The sequence below is a fragment of the Procambarus clarkii genome, chromosome 8 (assembly GCF_040958095.1).
Source record: "Procambarus clarkii isolate CNS0578487 chromosome 8, FALCON_Pclarkii_2.0, whole genome shotgun sequence".
In the NCBI taxonomy this organism is placed as follows: domain Eukaryota; kingdom Metazoa; phylum Arthropoda; class Malacostraca; order Decapoda; family Cambaridae; genus Procambarus; species Procambarus clarkii.
The window spans coordinates 13,111,284-13,124,493 of NC_091157.1; the positions used below are offsets into that span (position 1 = coordinate 13,111,284).

Below are 13,210 nucleotides of genomic sequence, written 5' to 3' on the forward strand. Positions count from 1 at the left end.
TGCTATAGTCATGTCCCACTGTTGCTACAGTCATGTCTCCTGTTGCTATAGTCATGTCCCACTGTTGCTACAGTTATGTCTCCCTGTTGCTACAGTCATGTCCCCTGTTACTACAGTCATGTCCCACTGTTGCTACAGTCATGTCCCCTGTTGCTACAGTCATGTCTCCTGTTGCTACAGTCATGTCCCCTGTTGCTACAGTCATGTCCCACTGTTGCTACAGTCATGTCCCCTGTTGCTACAGCCATGTCCCACTGTTGCTACAGTCATGTCCCCTGTTGCTACAGTCATGTCTCCTGTTGCTACAGTCATGTCTCCTGTTGCTACAGTCATGTCCCACTGTTGCTACAGTCATGTCCCACTGTTGCTACAGTCATGTCCCCTGTTGCTACAGTCATGTTCCCTGTTGCTACAGCCATGTCCCCTGTTGCTACAGCCATGTCCCCTGTTGCTACAGTCATGTCCCCTGTTGCTACAGTCATGTCCCACTGTTGCTACAGTCATGTCCCCTGTTGCTACAGTTATGTCTCCTGTTGCTACAGTTATGTCCCACTGTTGCTACAGTTATGTCCCACTGTTGCTACAGTTATGTCCCACTGTTGCTACAGTTATGTCCCCTGTTGCTACAGTTATGTCCCCTGTTGCTACAGTTATGTCCCACTGTTGCTACAGTCATGTCCCACTGTTGCTACAGTCATGTCCCACTGTTGCTTCAGTTATGTCCCCTGTTGCTACAGTTATGTCCCACTGTTGCTACAGTTATGTCCCACTGTTGCTACAGTCATGTTCCCTGTTGCAGTAGAGACAGGGGGGGAGAGGGTAATGATTTAGTTCTAAATTAAACATTATCTAGTTAATTACAATAATTAAGAGTTTTGCTCTAATTTGTCGTTTTATATAAATAATAAACTGTAATCTTTGTGTAAATTTAATAAATTAAATATGAATAAAAATGTATTATTATAACTTTAGGATTTGATACAATACGGTGGTAGTGTATCCCAAAAAAATTATACAATTTCCTGAGAAATCCCCATTAAAATAGAACTAATTTACCAATTTAATAGGTAATACCCTCAAATAAAGCATGTTTGCTTTATTAATCCTGAATGGGGGGGGGGGTTGTCTTTATTACTACAGTAGTTCAGGCAATTGAGTTGTTGTTGCATATTTCAGCAGTCAATACAATCATGCAAGCTGTAGCGGGTTACAGTGTTGTTGTATTTTGGTGGATACAGTGTGCTTGAGCCGTATAGAGAGTTAATGTTGTTTTTCATATATTATGGGGGCTATACACCCCTGTCGTGGGGCGGTGGTGGACCCCATACCCATCCCGTGGGGCGGTGGTGGACCCCATACCCATCCCGTGGGGTGGTGGTGGACCCCATACCCATCCCCTGGGTGGTGGTGGACCCCATATCCATCCCGTGGGGTGGTGGTGGACCCCATACCCATCCCGTGGGTGGTGGTGGACCCCCATACCCATCCCCTTGGTGGTAGTGGACCCCATACCCATCCCGTGGGTGGTGGTGGACCCCATACCCATCCCGTGGGCGGTGGTGGACCCCATACCCATCCCCTGGGTGGTAGTGGACCCCATACCCATCCCCTGGGTGGTAGTGGACCCCATACCCATCCCCTGGGTGGTAGTGGACCCCCATACCCATCCCGTGGGTGGTGGTGGACCCCATACCCATCCCCTGGGTGGTGGTGGACCCCATACCCATCCCGTGGGTGGTGGTGGACCCCCATACCCATCCCGTGAGTGGTAGTGGACCCCATACACATCCCCTGGGTGGTGGTGGACCCCATACCCATCCCCTGGGTGGTAGTGGACCCCATACCCATCCCGTGGGAGGTAGTGGACCCCATACCCATCCCGTGAGTGGTGGTGAGAGTCACACAATAGCGTCCATAGGTCATTTAACTATTCAAGAGCTTAAGAGCAGCCTGTGAGCGCGGATGTAACACTTAACAATCTGTTCAATAAATCAACTTCGCTAATTCCAAAACCAGAATTATCCAATCTCTTTTCTAAAATTAAATTTTTCCCCATTTATCACAAGTAACATTAGGAAATAGGGAAATTCAGACCCATTTCAGCTTCCTGTAGTTTCGTCAACGGACAATGGTAATTGTGAGTCCTGTAACGGAGACAAATAGTGGACCACGATAATCCTCGCTGTAATTTATGAAACATCCTATTAGATTTCAGGATTGTTTCATACCTATTCACGATTGTTTAATTTAGGGAGATATAAATAGGCGGTGTCTCGTATGGACCAATAGGAGCTGCTTCGTATGGACCAATAGGAGCTGCCTCGTATGGACCAATAGGAGCTGCCTCGTATGGACCAATAGGAGCTGCTTCGTATGGACCAATAGGAGCTGCCTCGTATGGACCAATAGGAGCTGCCTCGTATGGACCAATATGAACTGCTTCGTATGGACCAATAGGAGCTGCCTCGTATGGACCAATATGAACTGCTTCGTATGGACCAATAGGAGCTGCCTCGTATGGACCAATAGGAGCTGCCTCGTATGGACCAATAGGAGCTGCCTCGTATGGACCAATAAGAGCTAGGCCAACCTGTCCTCTTAAAAAGAACGTCGCTTTTGGCCGTTTGCCAGTATGGCCGAATTTGGACGTAATTTGAAAATGAAAAAAAAAATGAAAATAAATTTGGGATTTTTTTTTCAACAACAGTAAGTTGAAAGGGTCAAGCTTAACTTGACCCTTCAAAGGGTCAAAGGGTCAAAGCTTAACAGTAGAGTTAAGGGTCCTCTGATAGGTTAGGTGGGCAGGAAATTTTCATAAAGTTTCAAAACGTTATGAAAAACGTTAATTTAAAGTGTCCTCTCATAACCTCTGCGCGTACGCCGGACGACTCAAATAGAAAACGGAACAGAACGTCACTTTTGTGAGTCGATTTCATTTCAAATTACGTCCAAATTTAGCCATAGCGCGCATACCAGCCAAAAGTGACGTTATTTTTAAGAGGACGGGTTGCACATAGACCAATAGGCGTTTCGGAGTTTCCTTTATTCTTATTTATACCTATTGACGGCACCTATTGACAGCACCTATTGATGGCACCTATCGACATTACTATTGACGGCACCTATTGACGGCACCTGTTGACAGCACCTATTGATGGCACCTATCGACATTACTATTGACGGCACCTATTGACGGAACCTATTGATGGCACCTATTGACGGCACCTATTGATGGCACCTATTGACAGCACCTATTGACGGCACCTATTGATGGCACCTATCAACGGCACCTATTGATGGCACCTATTAACAGCACCTATTGACGGCACCTATTGACGGCACCTATCGACATTACTATTGACGGCACCTACTGACAGCACCTATTGATGGCACCTATCGACATTACTATTGACGGCACCTATTGATGGTACCTATTGACAGCACCTATTGATGGCACCTATCAACGGCACCTATTGATGGCACCTATTAACAGCACCTATTGATGGCACCTATTGATGGTACCTATTGATGGCACCTATTGATGGCACCTATTGATGGTACCTATTGATGGCACCTATTGATGGCACCTATTAACAGCACCTATTGATGGCACCTATTGACGGCACCTATTGATGGCACCTATCAACGGCACCTATTGATGGCACCTATTGATGGTACCTATTGATGGCACCTATTAACAGCACCTATTGACGGCACCTATTGATGGCACCTATTGACGGCACCTATTAACAGCACCTATTGACGGCACCTATTGACAGCACCTATTGATGGCACCTATTGACAGCACCTATTGACAGCACCTATTGATGGCACCTATTGATGGCACCTATCAACGGCACCTATTGATGACACCTATTGACGGCACCTATTGACGGCACCTATTGATGACACCTATTGACGGCACCTATTGACGGCACCTATTGACGGCACCTATTGACGGCACCTATTGACGGCACCTATTGACGGCACCTATTGACAGCACCTATTGACGGCACCTATTGATGACACCTATTGATGGCACCTATTGATGACACCTATTGATGACACCTATTGATGACACCTATTGACGGCACCTATTGATGACACCTATTGACGGCACCTATTGACGGCACCTATTGACAGCACCTATTGATGGCACCTATTGACGGCACCTATTGACAGCACCTATTGACAGCACCTATTGATGACACCTATTGACGGCACCTATTGATGGCACCTATTGATGACACCTATTGACAGCACCTATTGATGGCACCTATTGACGGCACCTATTGACAGCACCTATTGACAGCACCTATTGATGACACCTATTGATGGCACCTATTGACGGCACCTATTGATGGCACCTATTGATGGCACCTATTGATGGCACCTATTGATGACACCTATTGACGGCACCTATTGATGACACCTATTGACAGCACCTATTGACGGCACCTATTGACAGCACCTATTGATGACACCTATTGATGGCATCTATTGACGGCACCTATTGACAGCACCTATTGACAGCACCTATTGATGACACCTATTGATGACACCTATTGATGGCACCTATTGACGGCACCTATTGACGGCACCTATTGATGACACCTATTGACGGCACCTATTGATGACACCTATTGACAGCACCTATTGACGGCACCTATTGACAGCTCCTATTGATGACACCTATTGACGGCACCTATTGATGGCACCTATTGACGGCACCTATTGACGGCACCTATTGATGACACCTATTGACGGCACCTATTGACGGCACCAATTGATGACACCTATTGATGGCACCTATTGACAGCACCTATTGATGACACCTATTGACGGCACCTATTGACGGCACCTATTGATGACACCTATTGATGACACCTATTGACGGCACCTATTGACAGCACCTATTGATGACACCTATTGACGGCACCTATTGACAGCACCTATTGATGACACCTATTGATGACACCTATTGACGGCACCTATTGATGGCACCTATTGACGGCACCTATTGACGGCACCTATTGATGACACCTATTGACGGCACCTATTGACAGCACCTATTGATGACACCTATTGATGACACCTATTGACGGCACCTATTGACGGCACCTATTGACAGCACCTATTGACGGCACCTATTGACGGCACCTATTGACGGCACCTATTGACAGCACCTATTGACGGCACCTATTGATGACACCTATTGACGGCACCTATTGACAGCTCCTATTGATGACACCTATTGACGGCACCTATTGATGACACCTATTGACGGCACCTATTGATGGCACCTATTGATGACACCTATTGACGGCACCTATTGACAGCACCTATTGACGGCACCTATTGATGACACCTATTGACAGCACCTATTGACAGCACCTATTGACGGCACCTATTGATGACACCTATTGACGGCACCTATTGACAGCTATTGACGGCACCTATTGACAGCACCTATTGACGGCACCTATTGACAGCACCTATTGACGGCACCTATTGACAGCTCCTATTGACAGCTCCTATTGACGGCACCTATTGACGGCACCTATTGACGGCACCTATTGACAGCTCCTATTGACGGCACCAATTGACAGCTCCTATTGACGGCACCAATTGACAGCTCCTATTGACAGCACCTATTGACAGCACCTATTGACGGTACCTATTGATGATTTGAAAAGTTTCACTTCCACGGTCTGGCGTGTAATAAGACTTCTTTCATGTGTGAAGCTCTTGTCTTCAGAGCCAGGAGCCAGGAGCCAGCCATCACAGTCAGGTTGATCCGGTAATTCAGGCAGAAACTTGTCCAATTCCCCGTTGAAATCTTCACTGTTGTTCTAGCAACATTTCTTATATTTGTTGAGGAGGAGAGTGTAGAGTAGCCAGCCTCTTGTAGCGCAGTGGGCTGCGTCGTCGACTCACACCCACGGGTCCCGTGTTCGATTCCCGCGGTAGGAGAGAACGTTTTATACGAATATCACATATATACACGTTTTCGATGCATCAGTAGGTTAGGTTAGGTGGGTGGCTTGGGTTCCTTGCTGTGTTTCTGGTTAGGTTAGTACGTTGTATTTTGTATGTTGTGGCCTATCAAGAGAACGGTCTGTTGTTAGACCGAGGCGTTGTTAGACCGGGCTGTTGTTAGACCGGGCTGTTGTTAGACCGGGGCAGCGTTGTTAGACCGGGGCAGCGCTGTTAGACCGAGGCAGCGCTGTTAGATCGAGACAGCGCTGTTAGACCGAGACAGCGCTGTTAGACCGAGACAGCGCTGTTAGACCGAGGCAGCACTGTTAGACCGAGACAGCGCTGTTAGACCGAGGCAGCGCTGTTAGACCGAGGCAGCGCTGTTAGACCGAGACAGCGCTGTTAGACCGAGGCAGCGCTGTTAGACCGAGGCAGCGCTGTTAGACCGAGACAGCGCTGTTAGACCGAGGCAGCGCTGTTAGACCGAGACAGCGCTGTTAGACCGAGGCAGCGCTGTTAGATCGAGACAGCGCTGTTAGACCGAGACAGCGCTGTTAGACCGAGGCAGCGCTGTTAGACCGAGACAGCGCTGTTAGACCGAGACAGCGCTGTTAGACCGAGGCAGCGCTGTTAGACCGAGGCAGCGCTGTTAGATCGAGACAGCGCTGTTAGACCGAGACAGCGCTGTTAGACCGAGACAGCGCTGTTAGACCGAGGCAGCGCTGTTAGATCGAGACAGCGCTGTTAGACCGAGACAGCGCTGTTAGACCAAGGCAGCGCTGTTAGACCGAGACAGCGCTGTTAGACCGAGACAGCGCTGTTAGACCGAGGCAGCGCTGCTAGACCGAGGCAGCGCTGTTAGATCGAGACAGCGCTGTTAGACCGAGGCAGCGCTGTTAGACCGAGACAGCGCTGCTAGACCAAGGCGCTGTTAGTATACTCCAACATAATAACCATTAATATTAACTATATCATTGTAAAGAGTGAGGTTCCTCTTGATCCCTGAGCGTGTATAACCATCAGTAGTTACGGTGTGCCGGGTGCAGGTGCAGCGACCCACACTTGACTGCCTTCTGCGGGAAAAATTATCACTGAACAGCCTAAGTTTAACTCGTGGTATTAATTAATTGTCTGCTGCTTATAATTGGGTATTTGTTTAATTAGTGTTGTATTTTGTATTAAAATTTGATATCAAATTTTTATTAAAATTTGATATCATATTTTGTATTAAAATTTGATATCATATTTGTATTAATTAAAATTTGATATCCTATTTTGTATTAAAATTTGATATCATATGTTGTATTAAAATTTGATATCATATTTTGTATTAAAATTTGATATCATATTTTGTATTAAAATTTGATATCATATTTTGTATTAAAATTTGATATCATATGTTGTATTAAAATTTGATATCGAATTTTGTATTAAAATTAGATAAGTCATTTAGGAGCAAATGTTATTGTGGATCAGGTAATAAATGCTACCATGGAATTTTGTTTTGCTTTGTGTTGGCATCTGTGTGTTGATTAGACAGGTCAGTGTTGTGTAAATTAATATTGTTATGATGTAAATATGGACGCAATTTACCATGAACGAGTGACCTGTTTACTGCAATTAAATCATTAATACATTTTTATGATGATTTGTGAGGTACAGTGTTTTTGTATGGTAAGATCCTTATATTGGAAAAATATCCCCAAACGTGTTGATGTACTCAATTAGTTGTGCTTGCGGGGGTTGAGCTTCGGCTCTTTGGTCCCGCCTCTCAACCGTCAATCAACTGGTGTACAGGTTCCTGAGCTTCTCGAACTCTTATCATATCTACATTTGGAACTCCTAATTACTGATGAACTGGTTCGGTGCTTATGCTATTCAGACTTCCTACAGAGTATGTAGGTAATTTGTGCATTGAATTATTTATATCTAGGAACAATATGCGTTCCTGAACAACTTTGCAGACTGACTGGTGTGGGGTATGGGACTGTTAACAGCTGGCCGGGAATGGTACCATTGCCCCTCTTTATAGGAGTCGTTCCCCCATTGTGCTACCTTTTTGGGAAGGGCGTCGCCGTGTGCCCCATCTAATGAAACATAATAGTGAGTAAAACATGCAGGTTAATGAAGAGTGCAGTAGGCCTATTAGGTATATTTAGCAGGCCTCCCAAGTACTGGGAATTGGGTTGAGAATCTGTGATAAAATTGTCTCTACACCTTTATATATTTTGCTTACAAGAACATGAAGGAATTATTCCCATATCAAAGATATGAGAATAATTGTGTTTGCATCAGAGGAACACGGGCAGGTGATGCTCACACTCAGAGATACTTGCAGCCAAGTTCAAGTGCAACTCCTGGAAACACAAACCGTAACTGTCTCGATTTTCCGCTTGTTACAACTTGTAATTAAGTTGTTATACATCTTGCCTTAACGTGTTTATGACGTATTAGAACGTTGTTACAACTTGCTATATTGGTTGTTATAACTGGTTAGGTGTTAAAACTTGTTCGAACGTTGTTCGAACTTGTTCGAACGTTCGAACACACCGAAACAACGTCGTAGTTTCGGTGTGTGTTTGGCGGGACTCAAGTGGTGTAGTACTGGCGATGGTTCATCCTCCACAGTTCAGCTGTTAGTCTGCTTCCGTCCTGGCTAATCCAGTTTAGAACAACCCAGTTCAGCTTCAACTGTTCTCCTACAAAGAACGTCGCTTTTCGCTCTTATGCGTTACTAAGACCAAAAATTGTCGGAATAAGAAATGGAAGCAGCTCGCGAAAGTGACACATTGTCCCGTTTTCTGTTTTGGGTCCTCTGGTAGGTTAGGATAAGGGCACTTTAGTTCGACAGTTTCTTGACGTTGGGTGACCTTAGGAGGACGGTCTGTCAGCTTAGCTCAATCCAGCACACTCTAGCTACTTGGGCTGGACGGTAGAGCGACGGTCTCGCTTCATGCAGGTCGGCGTTCAATCCCCGACCGTCCAAGTGGTTAGGCGCCATTCCTTTCCCTCCGTCCCATCCTAAATCCTTATCCTGACCCCTTCCCAAGGCTATATAGTCCTAATGGCTTGGCGATTTCCCCTGATCACTCCCTCCCTCCCTCCCTCAATCCAGTACACCTTAGTTCAATCCACTACAGCTTACCTCAATCCACTACAGCTTGGCTCAATCCACCACAGCTTGGCTCAATCCACTACAGCTTGACTCAATCCACTACAGCTTGGCTCAATCCACTACAGCTTGGCTCAATCCTCTACAGCTTACCTCAATCCACTACAGCTTGGCTCAATCCACTACAGCTTAGCTCAATCCACTACAGCTTGGCTCAATCCACTACAGCTTGGCTCAATCCACTACAGCTTGGCTCAATCCACTACAGCTTGGCTCAATCCACTACAGCTTGGCTCAATCCACCACAGCTTGGCTCAATCCACTACAGCTTGGCTCAATCCACTACAGCTTACCTCAATCCACTACAGCTTAGCTCAATCCACTACAGCTTACCTCAATCCACTACAGCTTGGCTCAATCCACTACAGCTTGGCTCAATCCACTACAGCTTACCTCAATCCACTACAGCTTAGCTCAATCCACTACAGCTTGGCTCAATCCACTACAGCTTAGCTCAATCCACTACAGCTTGGCTCAATCCACCACAGCTTGGCTCAATCCACTACAGCTTGGCTCAATCCACTACAGCTTACCTCAATCCACTACAGCTTAGCTCAATCCACTACAGCTTACCTCAATCCACTACAGCTTGGCTCAATCCACTACAGCTTGGCTCAATCCACTACAGCTTAGCTCAATCCACTACAGCTTACCTCAATCCACTACAGCTTGGCTCAATCCACTACAGCTTACCTCAATCCACTACAGCTTAGCTCAATCCACTACAGCTTAGCTCAATCCACTACAGCTTGGCTCAATCCACTACAGCTTACCTCAATCCACTACAGCTTAGCTCAATCCACTACAGCTTGGCTCAATCCACTACAGCTTAGCTCAATCCACTACAGCTTACCTCAATCCACTACAGCTTGGCTCAATCCACTACAGCTTGGCTCAATCCACTACAGCTTACCTCAATCCACTACAGCTTAGCTCAATCCACTACAGCTTGGCTCAATCCACCACAGCTTGGCTCAATCCACTACAGCTTAGCTCAATCCACTACAGCTTGGCTCAATCCACTACAGCTTAGCTCAATCCACTACAGCTTACCTCAATCCACTACAGCTTAGCTCAATCCACTACAGCTTGGCTCAATCCACTACAGCTTGGCTCAATCCACTACAGCTTACCTCAATCCACTACAGCTTAGCTCAATCCACTACAGCTTAGCTCAATCCACTACAGCTTACCTCAATCCACTACAGCTTACCTCAATCCACTACAGCTTAGCTCAATCCACTACAGCTTAGCTCAATCCACTACAGCTTGGCTCAATCCACTACAGCTTAGCTCAATCCACTACAGCTTACCTCAATTCACTACAGCTTGACTCAATCCACTACAGCTTACCTCAATCCACTACAGCTTGGCTCAATCCACTACAGCTTACCTCAATCCACTACAGCTTGGCTCAATCCACTACAGCTTGGCTCAATCCACTACAGCTTGGCTCAATCCACTACAGTTTTCAACCCGGCTTACATGACCCACTTGTCCAAGTGACCCATGTAATGAACTCACTCTTCACGAGGCAGTAGTCATCATCACAGATGATTTATGGAAGAATTTTTGCAGATATCAGAAGTCGCCCTCAACTTTCGCTAGCTCCCGCGCCAAAATTTACTAACGCCAAAATTTACCCTGGCCAAAATTGACGACACTAAGATAGCGTAATCAATGGACTGGCAAATGGAACCAAAGTTATGTAAAACTTTGCCCGGGAAAATATTTTATAAATATTTAAACCTTGGGGTGAATTTTTTTTTTTGTAAAGCTCTTGGAAAAACCCATTATTGAACTCATAGATTCGATATATATTTTGTTTATATATGTACGGGAATATATATATTTATATATTATATATATATATATTTTTTCGCGTAGAACACTGGTCACTCATATTAAAAAATAGACTATTCAAATGGGAGCATGGTGACCCCTGGATATATGGTGACCCCTGGATATATGGTGACCCCTGGATATATGGTGACCCCTGGATATATGGTGACCCCTGGATACATGGTGACCCCTGGATACATGGTGACCCCTGGATACATGGTGACCCCTGGAGACATGGTGACCCCTGGATACATGGTGACCCCTGGAGACATGGTGACCCCTGGATACATGGTGACCCCTGGAGACATGGTGACCCCCTGGATACATGGTGACCCCATGATACATGGTGACCCCTTGATACATGGTGACCCCTGGAGACATGGTGACCCCCTGGATACATGGTGACCCCATGATACATGGTGACCCCTTGATACATGGTGACCCCTGGAGACATGGTGACCCCTGGATACATGGTGACCTCTGGATACATGGTGACCTCTGGATACATGGTGACCCCTGGAGACATGGTGACCCCTGGATACATGGTGACCCTTGGATACATGGTGACCCCTGGAGACATGGTTACCCCTGGATACATGTATTCGTTTGCCTTGTTCAGGTTGAATGTTGACACAGTAGTCGCTTCTGTATATATTTATTGAGTGAGGCAAACAGGTGTATAACTGGCCAGCCGAGGTCCTTCTACTCTGAGTCTGTGAGGAGAACTGAGGCTGCTGGGAGCATGGCTTGATGCTCCTCTGTCTGGCATGACGTCAGAGGCCTACTTGCCTGTGATTGGTTACATTTCAACTGACATAGAATTTGAGTATAACACATGGTGACCCCTGGATACATGGTGACCCCTGGATACATGGTGACCCCTGGATACATGGTGACCCCTGGATACATGGTGACCCCATGATACATGGTGACCCCTGGATACATGGTGACCCCTGGATACATGGTGACCCCATGATACATGGTGACCCCTGGATACATGGTGACCCCTGGATACATGGTGACCCCTGGATACATGGTGACCCCATGATACATGGTGACCCCTGGATACATGGTGACCCCATGATACATGGTGACCCCTGGATACATGGTGACCCCTGGATACATGGTGACCCCTGGAGACATGGTTACCCCTGGATACATGGTGACCCCTGGACACATGGTGACACCTCGATACATGGTGACCCCTGGATACATGGTGACCCCTGGAGACACGGTGACCCCTGGATACATGGTGACCCCTGGATACATGGTGACCCCTGGATACATGGTGACCCCTGGATACATGGTGACCCCTGGAGACATGGTGACCCCTGGAGACATGGTGACCCCTGGATACATGGTGACCCCTGGATACATGGTGACCCCTGGATACATGGTGACCCCTGGATACATGGTGACCCCTGGATACATGTGACCCCTGGATACATGGTGACCCCTGGATACATGGTGACCCCCAGAAAGCAACCCCAGAATTTTGAGGGATGGGGTATGAAGCAAGACAGAAAGAACTAGACCTGACGTTACTCGAAAAGAAGAGAAAGGAGACATAATAGAGATATATAAAATTCCTAAATGGATTAATATATAATTTAGAATTATAAATTATTATTATATATTAGAGTTCAGTGTATAGTTAGGTCTAGCTAGGTTAGACTAGGTATTTATGCTCTGTTGACAATTAGTTGGTTCTGTAGTATGCACCCCGTCCTCAGGCCAGGCTCGTTAAAGCGGTGGGCGTTCCCCAAGACACAATTAAATTAGATATTATGCATTAAAAATATGTTTGTTCCCATATATAAAGTTATTATATATTAAAGTTCTGTGTACAGTTAGGTTAGGTTAGATGTTTAGGTTCTGTTGGCGATTATTTGCATTTGTAGTACGTGGGTGAAGCATTTACAGCGTTGTAGTTCGAACACAAGTCGTCAGTGAAGCACTTGTTCCGGAAGTGTTCGAACGTCAGTTCGAACGACCGGCAACGGAGCCGGTCGGCCGAGCGGACAGCACGCTGGACTGTGATCCTGTGGTCCCGGGTTCGATCCCGGGCGCCGGCGAGAAACATTAGGCAGAGTTTCTTTCACCCTATGCCCCTGTTACCTAGCAGTAAAATAGGTACCTGGGTGTTAGTCAGCTATCACGGGCTGCTTCCTGGGGGTGGAGGCCTGGTCGAGGACCGGACCGCGGGGACACTAAAAA

General features: G+C 46.4%; 1 protein-coding gene across 1 annotated transcript; it reads left to right on the forward strand.

Annotated features, from left to right (window-relative positions):
- The first annotated feature begins 11,911 nt into the window (after nt 1–11,911).
- On the forward strand, nt 11,912–12,526 carry LOC138359710 (ovarian abundant message protein-like). The gene has a single exon (XM_069319229.1). The coding sequence runs from the start codon at nt 11,912–11,914 to the stop codon at nt 12,524–12,526; it is 615 nt and encodes a 204-aa protein (XP_069175330.1).
- Nucleotides 12,527–13,210: the final 684 nt, after the last annotated feature.